Source organism: Pistacia vera, unplaced genomic scaffold (assembly GCF_008641045.1).
Source record: "Pistacia vera cultivar Batoury unplaced genomic scaffold, PisVer_v2 Contig254, whole genome shotgun sequence".
Lineage (NCBI taxonomy): Eukaryota > Viridiplantae > Streptophyta > Magnoliopsida > Sapindales > Anacardiaceae > Pistacia > Pistacia vera.
Genome location: NW_022196062.1, coordinates 329,753 through 347,102, shown reverse-complemented (window position 1 = coordinate 347,102; position 17,350 = coordinate 329,753). Strand labels below are relative to the sequence as shown.

General features: G+C 36.5%; 3 protein-coding genes across 3 annotated transcripts; 2 read left to right on the top strand and 1 right to left on the bottom strand.

Moving 5' to 3' along the window:
• Positions 1-470: 470 nt before the first annotated feature.
• On the top strand, positions 471-1,298 carry LOC116132490. Its single transcript, XM_031418157.1, has one exon. It carries the CDS (start codon positions 660-662, stop codon positions 1,179-1,181), a length of 522 nt encoding a protein of 173 aa, XP_031274017.1. The 5' UTR covers positions 471-659; the 3' UTR covers positions 1,182-1,298.
• Positions 1,299-1,735: 437 nt separating this feature from the next.
• Positions 1,736-2,383, top strand: LOC116132492. The gene is made up of 2 exons (XM_031418159.1): positions 1,736-2,108; positions 2,200-2,383. Exons 1-2 carry the CDS (start codon positions 1,766-1,768, stop codon positions 2,214-2,216), a joined length of 360 nt encoding a protein of 119 aa, XP_031274019.1. The 5' UTR covers positions 1,736-1,765; the 3' UTR covers positions 2,217-2,383.
• A 136-nt stretch (positions 2,384-2,519) lies between these two features.
• On the bottom strand, positions 2,520-4,744 carry LOC116132491. The gene is made up of 5 exons (XM_031418158.1): positions 4,290-4,744; positions 3,293-3,514; positions 3,118-3,193; positions 2,971-3,031; positions 2,520-2,845 (listed from the first exon to the last, which is right to left on the bottom strand). The coding sequence occupies exons 1-4, from the start codon at positions 4,428-4,430 to the stop codon at positions 3,015-3,017; spliced, it is 456 nt and encodes a 151-aa protein (XP_031274018.1). The 5' UTR covers positions 4,431-4,744; the 3' UTR covers positions 2,520-2,845; positions 2,971-3,014.
• Positions 4,745-17,350: the final 12,606 nt, after the last annotated feature.

The window sequence follows — 17,350 nt, the reverse complement described above, 5'->3', positions numbered from 1 at the left end:
AGAGGAAGATTTAACATGGTCTCCAAAGTCCCAAGAGAAGGATCTAACATGGTCTCCTAAGTGCGAGTGTCCTTGAGGGTAAAAAAAATAAGAGAGGGATCTAATATGGTCTTCCGAATTCGAGTCTCCACGGTTGCTAATAGAGATGGCAATTAGAACTTTTATCCGACCGGTAGTTCCAAGGTTCCAGAGGATTATTTGAGGTACACGTAAGCTAACCTAAACACTCTCGATCATTCAAAAAAAAAATTTCGGATAAAAAATCTCGATCCAATTTATTATACATTAAAAAAAAAAACTAATGTATGATTATGATGAATGGTTAATTACCAAACATAAAATGTTTAGTTAATAATATTACAATGAGTCAATAACGAGCAATAAAGCTAACTACTTTCCCAATGATCAATTTAATAATCAAATTAAAACCATATAATATAAATATAAATTCCATGTCACGATTTAGAAACATTACTTGCCACTATTCTTTTTCAGATCTTCAACGTGAAATGCGTAACGTTCACTCTGGAACAAATATTCAAATAAAGCTAACTACTTTCCCAATGATCCCTCCTCCTTCCTTTCTCATTATCCGACAAAAAAATTCCTCAACTCCGAATCTAAATCTCCTCGTCTGATCTCTAAGCGCCGCCGTTTTAATGACGACGAGCATCCACATAACGGCCCTAGACGCCCTCGTCAACGTTAACTCCCTCTTCACTCTCGCCGTTTTCGTCGGGCTGGCATGGAACCCCAGGGACCCCTCCAGCACCCTCATCACCGATCTCACTTGCAGGCCTGGCCCAAACTTTGCCGAGAACATGATCTCCTTCCACGTGTACGCCTTCAGTTCCTTCTTGTTTTCTAGCATCATTGCGTTGAGTCTGAAGCAAGCCATCCGACGTTTCAACCAGTCACATTTTGATTCGGATTTCGAGGCTCAAGTCAACAAAGGTTTGCTTCGGGTCGGGATGCTGGTTTCCGGTGTCGGGTCGGTTGCTGGGTGTATTTGTTTGATGATCGCGTTGGTTAATCTCGTTCAAATCAAACTTGGGACGCTGTCGTGTGCGAATGGAAGTGGGCATGGTTTTGCCGCCATTGTGCCGCTTGTGATCTTGGTCCCTTGTGCGTTGTTGATTTATGTTTCTGTTGTTTTGTACGCTTTTCTACAGGCTAGTTAGTTTTTTGTTTTTTGGTCGTATTATTGTTCTTGTGTGCTGTGTAATGGTTTAGTTAAGAACTATGAATTGACAGGAGATTGCGTTCTTATGGTTTAATAAAAATTCTTGACTTGAAAATTTGATGTTAATGAATTAACTTTTTTTTTTTTTGTCTTTTTTTTAATTTATTTTTTTTTTTTTTGGTTTTTTTTAAATTGGGTTTATTGTTAAATAGTGGATTGGTTGGCTTTCTAGATATTTGTAGTTGTAGGGGTGGCAAGCTAGTTTAGTAGAGTTTGAAATTGTTGCATTGATGTAGTGTTAGTTGATTGTGAAACGTGTTCGATTGCTATTATATTTTGAAGGATAGAAAATTAGTGGAAGGGTGGCTAAAGCTTTTGAAAGCACTAACAGTTATTTGCTTAAAATAGTTGGTAATCTTCAATCTGCAATTGAGGGTGTTTGGTGAGAAAATAAAGTGACTTTTGGTTTTAGTGGTTCTTCCACTATGATTTGTGAGTTTGACGTGTAAAGATATCTTTAGCTGCATGTTTCAGTATAAATCCTGCTAGATTGTGGAGTGTTTGTGCATCGCATTGAAGAAAATGGAAACTCCAATGAAGTACACTTGCATTCTTGTGTTTCTGGTAATTCTGGGCATTTCTGGGTTCAATAATGGAGTTGATGGGGCTGGTGAATGTGGGAAATCATCCCCTGATAGGGAAGCTTTTAAGCTCGTTCCCTGTGCAATGGCTGCGCAAGATGAGAAGGCTCCAGTTTCCGGCCAGTGCTGCCAAGCAGTCAAGAAACTGGCCCAGAACCCCAAATGCCTATGTGCTGTTATGCTGTCTAATACAGCTAAGAGCTCCGGTGTCAAGCCCGAGATAGCCATAACCATCCCCAAGCGTTGCAACCTTGCTGATCGTCCTGTGGGTTACCAGTGTGGAGGTAAGCTGGCATGTTCTTAGCTTTTCGCTGAATATTTTTCCATTATGCTTCTAGGCTTGGCTTCAATTTGATTGGTTTTTGTTTGTTGCAGCTTACACACTGCCTTGAAGAGTAAAGAGAGTAAGTTATGGTGCCTGTGGTTGTAAAGTGGTTACTACTAGCTGTAACCATGCTTTGATTTTATCCTTGTTGCTAGTTTATCTAGCTTGTTAAATTGTGTTATACTTGTTACCCAGGCATCTGAATAATATCAAATAATCTATTGTCTTTGCTTAACAAAATGTGCTGCTTCTTGTTTGAATTTTTGCTTACAGAGTCTATTAACTCAATAAACTAGTTCATGTTTACAATCTCAAGCTGATGAGTTTTAAGTTCAAAGTGAAAGATAAAAAGAAGGTGGGAGACATAATAGAGAGATACAGAGAATATATCAGTCCATATATAATATTTTAGTTTGAGGGCTGAAAACCCAGAAAACATGGTTCATCAACTGAAAGGAAAATGGGTTTGTTACACAAAAGAGACTGTGTACATGATTTCCCGTTGAGTGATGACATTAAGTTCTCTTCATATTATCAGAGCTCATATATGATATATATACTTGCTCAAGTTGACTAGTTGGAAAAAAGAACCCAATATGTTTGCAGCAAGTCCTGACTTCATTACTCTCAGCTATTCTCTTCTAATACTAGCACCACTTATTTCTAATAATATAAGATAAAAGTTGATCACCATTCCTGCAAGATAACCAACAGCAACAATAGTTATATAATGCTATATTAATGTATTCAGAAAAGCACAAGAGGAATAAACGAATCAGATAACCATTTAACCTACCATAAGTGGATTTAGAATAACTTACTGTATATCTAGATGGTGACTTTGCTTTATATTGAGGGCAAGGTATTAGTAATAGAGCGAGCCTGCAGAAAAAAATATACATTAAACTCTTATTTAAGTGTCAAACTGTGGAAGATTAATAGGCTTATCTAAATGTTAACCAACATACCCTGCCACCAATTTCCTCTTGAAGCGCTGTTAGCATTGTTTCCATTAGGGTCATCCTCTCCCCCATCTTTCTTAGACTGAAGATAACCCCAAAAATAAATAAATCAGTTATAATTTGGTAATGCTACATGCTATTATAATTGAGGACATGATGTATGGGTTTAATTTATACTTACAGCATGGTGAGATTCAGTGGGGGTTTTGGTTCTTGGAGAGTAGTTTTCTTGGCCTCCATAGTATATTGAAGAGCTAAAATAGCAAGGTTCTGCAGTTTCATTCTGATAAATTGAATTTTTTTCTTTGCTACTAAAAATATTACTCTCAGCCTTGCTGTTTTCGCCCTGCTTTTTAAGTGACCCCATTATTCCACTGTGAGAAGACTCTTTCCCACTTTCCATCTGATCATCAAATCAACAAAGAAAGAAAATATTTGATTCAGAACGTGCAACATAATTATTTCATCAACTTCAAAGAAGAAGCACACTTCTTTCGATTCAGGAAAATCCATTGGGGTGTCTTTTTGATGGAGCAGCCAATGACACTGGATTGTCCATTGAGATAACAGTAGTCTGTCTGTATATACTAAACTAGTTCAATACACAGTAATAAACAAATAAAAGAAATCTATCCTTAATTCCTAGATCTGTAAAGGAAAACAAATCCAAACCTTTAAATAAACCCTTTTTTTCTTTATAAGTGAACAAATGATTCAAATTCAATTTTCTAAATCTACTTGTTCTCTACCAACCATAAAACTAGCTCACTAAACATTAATATATGACATGCAGCTGATGAAAGAACTTTCAACTTTGGCAGGCACCCCTATATATTGCATTCTTCCTATAATATTCAATTTGAGAGATCCCAATTTTTAACCCAAATAAACTTTTAAACTCCTGAGTAAGAAGTAAAAGAACAACCCTCCAACGAAACATGAACAAATATATGTGATTCACTTAACCAAGTAACTTTTGCAAAGCTCAACAAAGCCAAATAAAACAACCATTTTAATAACATAAGCTATCTGCCGAAGAGCAAGGCCACTAGTCTACCAACGAAAAATAAAGATTTTTAAGTGTTAAGCATGAGCAAATCTAAAAGCAAAACAATATAGATATGTACTGAAGTGAAGTATTTTTTATTTTTAACTAATTAGAAGAAAATAATTAATACCGTTGATGGTGGTGGGAAAATAGAGCTAAAAATCCCAGTGGTGCAGGATGAAGAAGATGAAGAGGAGTCCTTGGGACCAAAAAGATGATCAAAATTTCTGGATGAAGAAGAACCACCAGTTGCTTGCCTTTTGTTTTCCATGTTAAAATTATCGGTAAAGTAGAGCAAAGCAAGGCTAGGTAAGGTAGCTTTCTTTGTCAAGTAACGAACAAAACTACTCTTTGATAGTTTTCTCTTAACGGGAAACGACCTCGCTGACTAAAAAGACCCTAAAGAAGAGCAGTGGATAAGCTTTGCAGAGATAGAGACAAACAGATAACTAGGAGGCAGATAGCAGAGAAGCACGTGAAGATTGCAGATGGTTGAAGATATTGTCAAACGGTCTCTGCTATTTATAGACCCCAGAAACCACAGTTCTCTTGGACGCTACTACCCCATGTGGCTTCATCCATTTCCCCCCCTCTCTTTGACACATGGGTTCTTCCCTTTCAACCAAGTGGATTCACTGCCAGCTTCAATCCCTCGAAGCCACGCGTCCTCATATTCTTTCTTTCATTTTTTATTCAAATGTTCGGATACGTTATTTACGTATCTAATAGTTTCACTAAAATGAAAAATGTTTTATAAATGTACTAAAGATGTGATATGCTTATTCCATGACACTTGTTTGACTGGTTTTGTTTCGAGATTTAGGGAGAGATTTGAAGAAGGCTCTTCACTGTTCTAGACTTTGGAGTTTCTATGGAGATAAAATGGATAAGATTGTTCACTTATTTGCTCAACTTGGGCAATTCGGGATATGCTCTATTTCTACAAACAGTTGACTCCCAACAATTCCTCTATCCAACTTTTTTGTCTCACCAAAATCAACAAAGATACCAAGAAAATATTATGGCAATCTTCCTTCCAAATCTTTGAAAATCAAAGACAGAATATATGATTTTTCTTTGATTTTCAAAGACAAGTATTAAGAGTTTCTGCCTTTTCGCCATTTTCTTTGAATTTCATCAAGAGTTAGTAGAATGTTTGCTTCATATTAGTGTAGATACATGAACACTTCCTTGAAAAGTCCCACCAAATATATAATCTGATCTTTCAAATGGATTTATTCAAGATATGTTATGAAGAGTAGGGCACTTATACAAGCAAAAAAGCAAAGTCATTAGCTTAAACAAATAGGTTAATTAATTGAGGCGGCAGGTAGCCATATATATTTTAAGGATGATTTGAAATGATCATCTAGGTATCTTCTTGAAGCCAGCCATGGAATAAATAAACTATAATAAGAAGGCTAAACGTCCGTCCAAGAATATGGCACTTGTATGTCTTTAAATGGTTCTAAGTAGATAACGATCACACTAATGTCTATTCTAAACCAGATTAACATAATAAATTGTACTTGTTAATTAAACAATCTTTTTTTCTGGATGAGGTTCGTCTGAGACTAAAAGAACCAAATATAAAAGAACAAAGATCACTGATATATACATGATCCATTTTCTTGGAAGATTTCGAATCCTATTTATCATTAATATGTGGTTATAGATCTTTTCTTTTAAGTAATTAATTAAACTAAAGCTGTCCATTTACTTCATGTCACGTGTAATCCCACTATAATCCAGGGTGATAAAGCAAGATAATATATACGAGGCTTATAATTGATAGAATTTCCATGGAAGAAGATACTGAAGTTTGGGAATTTTGTTTGTCAATCTTCCTTAAGGTTCCTTTCGGATAGCTTTTGCGATAGAGGATAAGTGCATGCATGAAATGAAAACTGCCTTAATTAAATTGTGACAATTTCACTTGCAAAAGTTAAAAAGAACTTTCTAGTGTAAGTGAGACAGGCTTCAAACATTGTATTGAAATGCCTTCAATGACATATTCCACCATTTTCTCAATATTCTTACTGACCATTTAAGTGAAACACTATTCAGTCACTATTATAGAAAGTATATATACCTGGTCGTCTCTCCCATGAAGCTACTTGTCAAATTGCAAGAAGTGAAGAACCAAATATTCCAAGTTTTCTGGATTCTAGCCCAATTTTCCATTTGGCTAGTTTTGATTTTGAGTAAACAATAGATTCCCACCCAAGGTTTAGCGAAATCCCAAAATTGATACTCCTAATTGCATTTATTCCAGATTTCTACCCTTAAATTAACGTCGTTAATAACTACTGGAGGTGATCAAAAATGGTGAGTGAGATCAGCAAGTGGAGGTATGATTTTTGTAAAGGAGGTTGTAGGGAGTCCAACAGTGGTCTCGGAAGTCCTTTTGGACTTCATCAGTCGGAAAAACCCAAAAACCGTCAGCTTGGACGTTACTAAGAGCCGTCTTTTGCTAACATGAGCCCATCTTCGGCCAAAGAAAGCATCGGTGCACTTTAGTGTGCTAACGTGCGTCGTGCTATAGTGAAAAGTTGAGAATTATGTTAAAATAAAGAAAATGATGTTACTTTAAGATGGGAATCTATAATAAATGCAATTAAGAGTATTAACTTGGACTTTGCTAAACCTCGGGTAGGAATATGTCATTTTCTCTTTGATTTTCGACACATGCTTATTATTGTTCACAATTGACAATTTGATTCTGACGTTTTAGATGATATAAAATTCTTTAGATGAATCTACTTTTGTTGGTGTGCTTTTTGATATTTGTTTGGGTGAGGCTGGGTGTGGAATATTACGTATGTAATATAATGCGGAATTTAATCACTTACCTCCATCCATATTGTTCAAGTGTTGTAGAAAGCCAAACATGAATGATTTGTGAGTGAGTGTTTGAGAGATATCTTCTAGCCTATACCTTCAGAACCTTTTGTATTTTGTGATATCTCTTCGATGGAGAAGATGATATCTTTATATATGGCTAGGCTAAGGACCAAGTAACGCCCATCAATTGCCTTTAAACTCCCATCAAAGATCAAAAGAGGTAGTTAATAACTCCTTTAAACCACGTTGAACTGCATAATTGTGGCATGTAGCCACATCAAGTCTTACACTGAGATTTAGTGAACATATTTAAATAAGCTTTTGAATTAAATATTCAGCAAATTATTGAAACATTAGATCCCCCATATAAGTTTTTCTGACAATTTAGAGGGGTTTTTCTGATATTTTTTTTTAAAATAATGGATATATATAGAAAAAGTTGATCTCTCAGGGTCCTCACTATCTCGCTAAAAATGAAAAGACAACGTTGTTTAAGATAGCAAACAACGTCTTTTTGCTTTGCATAACGGAAGCAAAAGGTCTTCCAATGTCCAAACCCTGTTCGTGCGAGATTGCTTCTCCCATTGCATCGGAATCTTCGGCCGTCATTGCCAGAATATGCCACCAGCATCACCGTACTGTTAGATTGACGTTAAAGTATTTCCTAAGGACAGAGCATTAAGTCCACGCATCAAGTCGTTCCTTAAGCTCGTCAACGCCACGCCGTAACAATGTTTACTTCTACAGAAAACCCGTTTGAGAGATTAAATGACGAGAGATTTATCTAGTAAACTCAACTCTAAAATTTGTAGCAGTTGGTGTTATAGTTGCTAGAAATTAATGTGTAATTTGTGCAGGCACTTCAAGGGGCCTGATCCTCCAATTTGTAACCAATATTTGTATGAACTGAATAATCTCATTATTGATGAAATGATGAAATACTTATAGTGACTTACAGGTAGACTTGGTCAAATGGTGACCAATGGACTCAACCATACTACCCCACTAAATTAGGAATTGACCCACGTACAAATAAACTAACCCACTAGGCCATGGCGACCCATTAACACATACCAGACTCTATCATGTAAAGATAAATAACAACATAAAAGCAAATAAAGATAAATAAGGGCCCTATTTTCATTGACCCAGCCCATGTGATCCTGACAAGCCCTCTAAAGACCAGGGTTTCTTTCCAATTCGTAATATATCTCTCCACTATAGAAAAGCTTGCCCTCAAGCGTAGGAAATCATCGTTTGAGCTCATCACGATCCACCCAGGTTGCATCTTTGACAGCCATTCCTTTCCACTATACCAGCATCTCTACTCTAGCTCGCTGTCCCTTCTTAATCATCCTTCTATTCAATATCATCTCGGGCTCAGGCTCTAGAGTTGCCTCTGTTGTTACCTCTGGCAGTTCGGTAAATGGCCGTATGTGTTCTCCCACTATCTTTTTTAAACAAGATACATGAAAAATAGGATAGATCTATGAGTTTTGTGGTAGATGATCTAGTTTGTACGCAACTTTCCCTATTCTTTGTACCACCATGTACGTCCCATAATATCTTCGCGACAGTTTGAGGTTTCTCCTCATCACAACGGATATTTGCCGATATGGACGCAACCTTAGGTAAACTTTATCTCCTACTTGAAACTCCTTGTTAGTCCTCTTTCGATCTGCATATAACTTCATCTTGGCTTGTGCTTCCTTCAAGTTTTCCTGGACTAATTTGTTGATAAGCTCTCTGTTTCTGAGCTCCTCATCTACGGCTTGAACCCTTGTGGAGCCTGGCTCATACGGCAACATCCTTAAGAGTGGCTACCCGTAAACCACTTCATATGCTGAAACCCTAGTTGAGGTATGCTCTGATGTGTTATAAGCATCCTTAGTCATAATCAACCATCGTGCCCAATCATGTGGTTTGTCTCTTGAAAAACATTGTAAGTAGCCTTCCAGTTTTTTATTCATCACCTTTGTTTGACTGTCAGTTTGAGGGTGGTATGCTGAACTCAGTAGTAGTTCTATGCCACTGATCTGAAACAGTTCTTTCCAGAACTAGCTTGTAAAAATTGGATCCTTGTCACTGACAATGGTTAGTGGGAAACCATGCAATTTAAATACATTGTCTAGAAAAACACGTGCTACTGTTATTGCTGTATATGGATGTGAAAGAGACATGAAGTGAGCATATTTGCTCAAACTGTCTATCACCACCATGATCACTGTACACCCTTCTGAAGGTGGTAACCCTTCAATGAAATCCATGCTTATATCCTGCCAATTTCTGGTAGGAATTGGCAAAGGCTGGAGTAGGCCTGTGGGCTGAATTGTTCCCATGTTGTTTCTTTGGCATATATCACAAGTTCAGATGAAGGCTCGAACATCCCTTCGCATATCAGGCCAGTAAAATTCCTTTTTTATTCGAGCAAATGTTTTATATACTTCTGTGTGGCCCCCCTAATGGACTGCTATGGAACTGTTGCAAGATCTCTTGCTGGAATGGCACCAAGTTTCCCAGATGTAACCTCCACTTGTAAAAGAGTAGGTTATTGCGAACTTGGTACTGAGTTTGGTCCAAGATTCCCTGATGGTAGTTGCTCATCAGCTCCTGCAACTGGGAATCTTGGGGGTAAGTCTTTTTAAGCTTTTTCTATCCATTGGGTTTGCATGATGCTTATGGCTAATGGTTTAGTTGTTATGGAGGATGGGCTGTTTGTGTTCTGTTTGGGTGGAAGGGTTGGATTCTAGTTTGGTGTTTGAGTTGGTTGTTGGTTTTGGTTTTTCTGTGTAAGGTAACCTAGATAGGGCATCTGCCATTTTGTTGGTTCCTCCACTTTTATACTCCACTGAGAAATCACATCCCAGCAACTTAGATACCCATTTTTGTTGGGCAAGAGTACACACTCTTTGCTCCAAAAGGTATTTCAAGGCCTGTTGATCAATGCGGACCTTGAAATGTTGCCCTACTAGATAGTGTCTCCATTTTCATATGGCCATCACTAGGGCTAATAGTTCTTTCTCATAAGTAGAAAGCATGAGACTTCTGCCCTTCAAACCTTGACTTAGATAGGCAATATGCCTTCCTTCCTACATTAACACAACTCCTAACCCTTCACCTGAGGCATCACATCCCACCACAAAATTCTCAGTGAAATCAGGTAATTTTAAAACTGAAGGACTAACAATGGCTTCTTTCAATCTGTCAAAGGTTGCTTGAGCCTTGTCAGACCCCACCAAAGAGTTCTTCTTAAGTAGAGCTTTTAGGGGTGATGCTATGGTGCCATAACCCTGCACAAACTTTCTGTAATAACCAGTGAGACCCAAAAATCCCCTTAAGGCCTTCAAATTTTTGGATAGTGGCCAACTCTATATAGCTGTAATCTTGTGGGGGTCGGCTTTAACTCCATGCTTAGAAATCAAGTGACCAAGGTAATCCACCTCACTACAACCAAATACACATTTAGAATGTTTTGCAAACAATTGATGAGACTTTAATGTATCTAGAATAATCTACAAATGCTGTAAGTGGTCTTCTAATGACTTGCTGTAAATTAATATGTCATAAAAAAAAAAAAAAAAAAAAAACTAAAACAAACTTTCTCAAATAAGGTCGAAATATCTCATTCATCAATCCTTGGAACGTAGAGGGGGTATTGGTAAGCCCAAAGGGTATTACCAAAAACTCATAGTGACCCTCATGGGTCTTAAAGGATGTCTTGGGTATATCCGATTCATATATTTTGATTTGATGGTAACCAGAACGCAAATCCAATTTAGAAAATATTTCAGTCCCATTAAGTTCATCCAATAACTCATCAATGTTAGGGATATGATACTTATCTTTCACCATGTCTTTATTGAGGGCACGGTAATCCACACACATTCTCCAACTCTCATCCGCCTTCCTAACAAGCAACATTGGAGATGAATAGGGACTTTGACTTCCTCTTATGATCCCACTTCTCAACATCTCAACCACCAATCTTTCTATTTCTGTTTTTTGGTAGTACGGATACCTATAAGGTCGAATACAAGCTGGTTTTGAACCCTCATGCAACACAATTTTATGATCATGACTCCGAGGCAGAGGTGGACCACTAGGTTTTGAAAACACAACCCCAAATTTTGCACTATTTTTAACATTGTTGGTATGCTGGACCCTTCAACTGTCCTCACTTCTCCTCCAATTAAATGTAACCAGACCCCCTTAGCAGACCCCTTGTTTAGCTTTGGAACATGTTCTTCTTCTTCTAAAAACTCTCGAGGTGGCTACAGCCCCTGTAATTTAAACTCACTTCCCTTGAAATTAAACTGCATGATTAAATCAGTGAAATTCCATAGAATGGACCCTAGACTTCTTAGCCAATCTACGCTTAACACCACATCACAACCTCCCAAAGTCAACAGATAAAGATTAGCTTTAACCCTTAAATTTTATAGTTGAATCCACAAAGCTATGTGTACTACCTGTGTCAACAAGAATTAAAATCTTGTGATGATTAATAAAACCCTCAACCCTTATGGTCTTAGGTGATAGTGAACCTGCCATGGCATGCAATGATATGCCTAGCAGTTCCCTTAACACCTTTTCCTTCTTTTCAGATTCCTCCGATTGAATAATGGCCAGCTTCCCTACACTTGTTTCAGCTTCCTCTTCTTCTTCCTCCTCTAATTCTTCCAATAGAAAAATCCTGGGTCGGCTACACTTATGCCCAAAATGGAACTTCTCATCACAATAGTAACAAAGCCCCCTTTCTTTTCTTTCTTGCATTTGGGTAGGGGTAATTCTTTTTATAGGCAAGGTGGGTTTTCTGTTTGGGTTATGGATAAGGGGATAGTTTTTGTTTTCTGGCTTAGGTGGTGGTGGTGGTAACCTCATTAGAGGTGTGGGTGCCTGGAAGTTTGGAAAGGTAAGTATTTGAGGGTACAATCTGGTTGTATGCTCTATTCGGTATCCCCTTATTTCTCCTAGCCACCTCCTCCTCTTGCAACTTAGCTAAACCAAACGCAACTAAAATAGTGTTAGGTTTAAGCATAGTTACCGTAATTTTCAGATCATCCCTTAAACCGCTAATAAAAGTGCTAATACGAAAGTCCTCCGTAAGCCCATTAATCTTATTGGATAAGGCCTCAAATTCAGTTTGGTATTCTTCTACAGTAGCTGTTTGCCTTAATTTAGTAAATGCTCCCATTGGATCTTCATAAGTAGAAGGTCCAAAACGCACTTTAAGTGCTGAAATAAATTCATCCCATCCTCTAATAGACCCTGAATCCATTAACCAACAATACCAAGATAATGCCTTTCCTTCCATGTGGAAGAAGGCAATTTGTAGTTTTTGGTCCTCGGGTGTATTAAAGTAGGCAAAAAACTATTGAGCCTTAAGAATCCACTCCATGGGTTCCTCTCCATTAAACTTGGGAAAGTCTCGCCTAAGAGTCCTGGCATGAATACCCGCATTCCCTTCAAACAGAGGATTATGATTAAACCAACCTCTTGGATTGGTAGATACATCTCCCATTTGTGGATTATTTGCTTGAACTACCAACTGTTCATAACTGGCTGCCAAGTTGTTGAGCTGCTGCAACACTGCTCATAACATGTGTTTTTGCTTGTCTTGTTCTTCCTGCAGGTGCACAGATTCCCCCTTCAACATAGAAACTGCTTCTGCCAATTGGGCATGGCGTGTACCCTCAGCCATGGTGGAAGAACGCGGCTCTGATACCATTGTTATAGTTGCTGGAAATTAATGTGTAATTTGTGTAGGCATTTCGAGGGGCTTGGTCCTCCAATTTGTAACCAATATTTGTATGAATTGAATAATCTCATTACTGATGAAATGATGAAATACTTATAGTGACTTACAGGTAGACTTGGTCAAATGGTGACCAACAGACTCAACCATACTGCCCCACTAAATTAGGAATTGACCATAGTACAAATAAACTAACTCACTAGGCCCTGGTGACCCATTAACACATACCAGACTCTATCATGTAAAGATAAATAACAACATAAAAGCAAATAAAGATAAATAAGGGCCCCATTTTCATTGACCCAGCCCATGTGCTCCTGACAAGCCCCCTAATGACTAGGGTTTCTTTCCAATTCGTAACAGTTGGCACCATGCGCATGGTAGCATCCCAGTCGCAACTTACCACACCACTGTAATTGCTCTGCGTCCATCTCTAAGTCAACTGCATTTACTATTATTATATTATCTTTTAAATTTTAGTTATATGTTTAGAATTCATGTCTTGTGATATTTGGTGCAGTATTTAGGTAGAAGAAAGCCTGGGAAATCTCGTAATTTTGCATCCTACAAATTTTTTTTTTTTTTTTTTAAATTTGATTCAGTAATGCTCTGTTTGGTTGTGGAGAAAATAAAAATTTTACCTTTATGTGCCCTGTTTATGCCATCATTCTTGCACATTGTAGCATTTATAAAATAACCCGTGAATGAATTATATATTAAGGGAGATGTTATGCTCATTGTGATCAAAGTCGATTGACTTGTAGATGATTTCACTGTTGAACAAGCAGCTGAAAGGGAGATAGGATGGTTATTGATACTCATCTTTGCTGGGACTGCAACTGTTGTTGGTGTCAGTTCTTTCCCTGATGGGTTTGTGAATTGATTTTCTGTTAGCTTTTGATTGGAGGCTCCTTAACGGAATGTTATGATTTGCTATTCTTTCTAGGGGATAGTTTGATACAACAGTCGGTGTCACTTTTGAAAGTTTGGCGATAGATGGTAAAGATTTTTTTTTTTTTTTTTTCTACATTTTTTTATGGATAGCAATGAACTGTAAATTTAGTCTGTATGTAGTGCTTTACTTAGAGTATGGCTAAGTAATGACATAAATTTGAAATATTTACGGTCTGCAGTATATTAATTTTGCTTTCTTCTCAATCACAGATGACAGAGGATGAAAACAGTAGAAATTAAGTGGTGGAGAGCAGGAACTTCTAAATATGTTCCTCTGAAAGCTTTTTTTTTGAGCAAATTGCATGTAGAGGTATCCGTAACATATTACAAGTATACAATCCTAGAGTGCATTAACCTTTTATGTTCTGAACTCCACAAATATTTACTTTCATATTTCTTTGTTGCTTAACCCACCTTGTCCTTTTGAGCAGATGAACTTGTTGGAGCTTTACACCATGCTGGGGCAATGTCAGTGACAAAGTCTACTCCTTGCTCGTATGAGGATGCAGAATCAACCCTACTAAAGAGAATCCAAGACTTGAGATACGATATTTTAACTTGAGGTCGTATTATGAGAAATACTCCTCCAACTTTTAGGTCAAGAAAGTTTTGTCCGAAAACAATGTCTATTTGGAAGATAGATCTGTTTTACCTGGACAAAATGCATATAGTGCCTCGTACCTTATCATTCATTCTAATCTATTTGGAAGATAGATCTGTTTACACTCTAAAATCTTTCCAAGGATTGGGTTAAGTGGTAAAAGGCCCATTGCATTACAGGGAAGGTTGGGGGATTTTTCTAAGATAAAAATGTTAAAGATCAAAACTAAGTCCAGAGGTTTCTGTTAGAGATCGAGTCCAAGAGCTATCCACCAAACCACCTGGAGCTATATTCTCCAACAAAATATTGCAGTTGACCACTATTTACTTTGACTATTTTAAAGATAAGTGTACGAGAGATAAGCTTAAATCAGTTCTTCTCAAAAGAAGAATTTAAAAACTATTCCTCACGCATTGGTAATATTCAAACTCGTCGTATTTATGTATTCTTGGCATTGACGTATTTGATGTGCGTATCCTGTCTTCATAGAACAAAGTAATTGAAATAATATCATGCATGCGAAAGCCGTCTAAGACGTTTCTTAGAAAAAAATTGTGACTTAAGAAGTTTTCTTTATCTAAAGTTTGATCATTGATGTGCTCATATGGAATTCCGTTTAAGACGTTTCCATGGAAATTTGTGAAATTTCCTTATTCAAGGTTATGATACATCAATTTTATCATGTCATCATTCAATAACAAGATAAAACATTGTGTTGTATACACATTCATAGTATAAATATACACCACAGGAAAATTGTTTTCCCTTGACCAACTTTAACGTGATGAAGGCTTCATAAATTTGTTTTATTATACACAAAAGACATGCCCTTTACTTTCGGTGGAAACGACTCAAGATCATAACATGTTATTGCCTAATTGGTTAATTTTTAATGTTAAAGATTGATCATGCACTTAATGATAAACCTAAATGATTGGTGGGTTGAAAAAAATGATTGGTTTTGACGTACAGTAAGTCAAGTAAGATGCTGGTTTTAACTGAGAAAGAATCACACACCGTAAAGACAGGGATTGGGATGAACTTGGACAACATATATTTCAGAATAAGACATATTAAACATGTGGATGGTTTTATTCTATCTTAATTCAATTATTGGTTTGTTTTTTCTCTTATTGTGTTTAACACGGAAATTAATTCACAAATGAAAATTCTTAATACCTTTTAAATAGTCAATTTGACCTGCAAAAGTTGAGAATATTTTCTTCAGTGTAATTAATATATGCTTGAACATTGAAATATCATTCCAAGTTGCATGCCAAAATATTCTCTTAATCTGTCTACTTAACCTTCCAAGAAGTTAATGTAAAAGTAATATATAATATTCCCAACTTCCTTTCTCCTCTCCATCTGTCTACTTAAACCTTCCAAGAAGTTAATGCAAAAAGTAAAACATATAATCCCAAATTCTCCATTATTCTCTATATGTTTTAGATGAAGTGTTGAATATATAAAATATAAAAATAGATAACGTGATACATCCGTCCAACCCTAATATTCTTTTTATGTGTCTAGGTTCTAAATACAATTTTTCTTTTTTGATGACCAGGGGTGTTCGGGCTAGCTTATGCCTACCTCAACTAATCCTCTAGGACTCTAGAACTACCAATCAGATAAGAGCTTCAGTGAACACCCCTATTAGTAATCAATGAGAGACTCAAATTTAAGACCTCTTGAGTAATACTCCCAAGAGTCCTTATTAAATTACTTGGCTACTCAGGGGTTAGTTAAAAGGAAAAAAATAAAATAAAATACAAATTTGTTGTAATGTACATATAATTTCTCTACTATATAGAATAATTGCATAAATTGTTGATTGGTATGCTTGTTTTAATAGAATATTTCAAAATAAAATTAAAATATAAAAATAAATAACGTGATACATCTGTCCAACCCTAATATTCTTTTCATGTGTCTAGGTTCTAAGTACAATTTTTCTTTTTTGATGACCAGAGGTGTCTGGGCTAGCTTACACGCATCTCAACTAATCCTCCATGACTCTGATACTACTGTCTGGTTAAAAGCTTCAGGGACTACCCCTATTAGCAACTAAAGAGGGACTCGAACTCAGGACTTTTTGAGTAATATACCCAAGAGTCCCTATCGAATCACTCAGCCACTCAAGGGTTGGTTAAAAGGAATAAAAAAAAAAAAAAAAATACAAATTTGTGGTAATGTGCATATAACTTCTCTATTATATAGAGTAATTGCATAAATTGTTGACTGGTATGCTTGTTTTGACAGAACATTTCAAAATAAAATTAACTCCATAAATATCAATATTCCTAACAAAAGTCAATTATAAAAGGTCAAATTTTTTTATATTGATTTCCATGGGTCACAGACCCTGCTAAGTTTTAGTAGCTATTCTAGAAATTCTAGAGGTAATTGTCAAATTGAATGAGGTGAAGATCCCCAATATTCTACGTTTTCTGGAATAGAAGCCAATTTTCATGTACGCACGTGGAGTTTTCACATGTCTAAGCTTTAGGCAAAGCTTTAAATTTCAACATACCGTTATCGGTGGTGAATAAATTAAATTGACAATTTGAAGTCTTTGACGATATAAATGCGTTTGATAAATGTAGTTTTCTTGGCGTACTGTTATTAATTTGATGTAGCATCAATGCATGGATTTTTGCATGCGTCAACTATTTTACTTAAATTTCTAAATGGATCGATCAAACAAATTAATTAATGCTCCATATTATCAAAGAAAAAATGCATAGTGTGAATAGATTATGACAGGCAATAGTATGAAATTGAATGAGTTAAATTAATCAACTGAATGATGTGGTTCCTATCTGTCCATAATTCGTTGTCGCTTTTCACAACCAATAATGCTAAGAAATTAACGTTTTCAGTCGTGAAATCACGAGTACTCCAATATTAATTGCTAATCTCCTTTTCTCTAGTCGGCAAGGCAGGAGAGTTTGGACCACTTAATTTTGATTACATTACAAGTCATCTCCGACGTATAATTTATGCTTTTCTATGAATTAAGGCTTTAATATTCAAA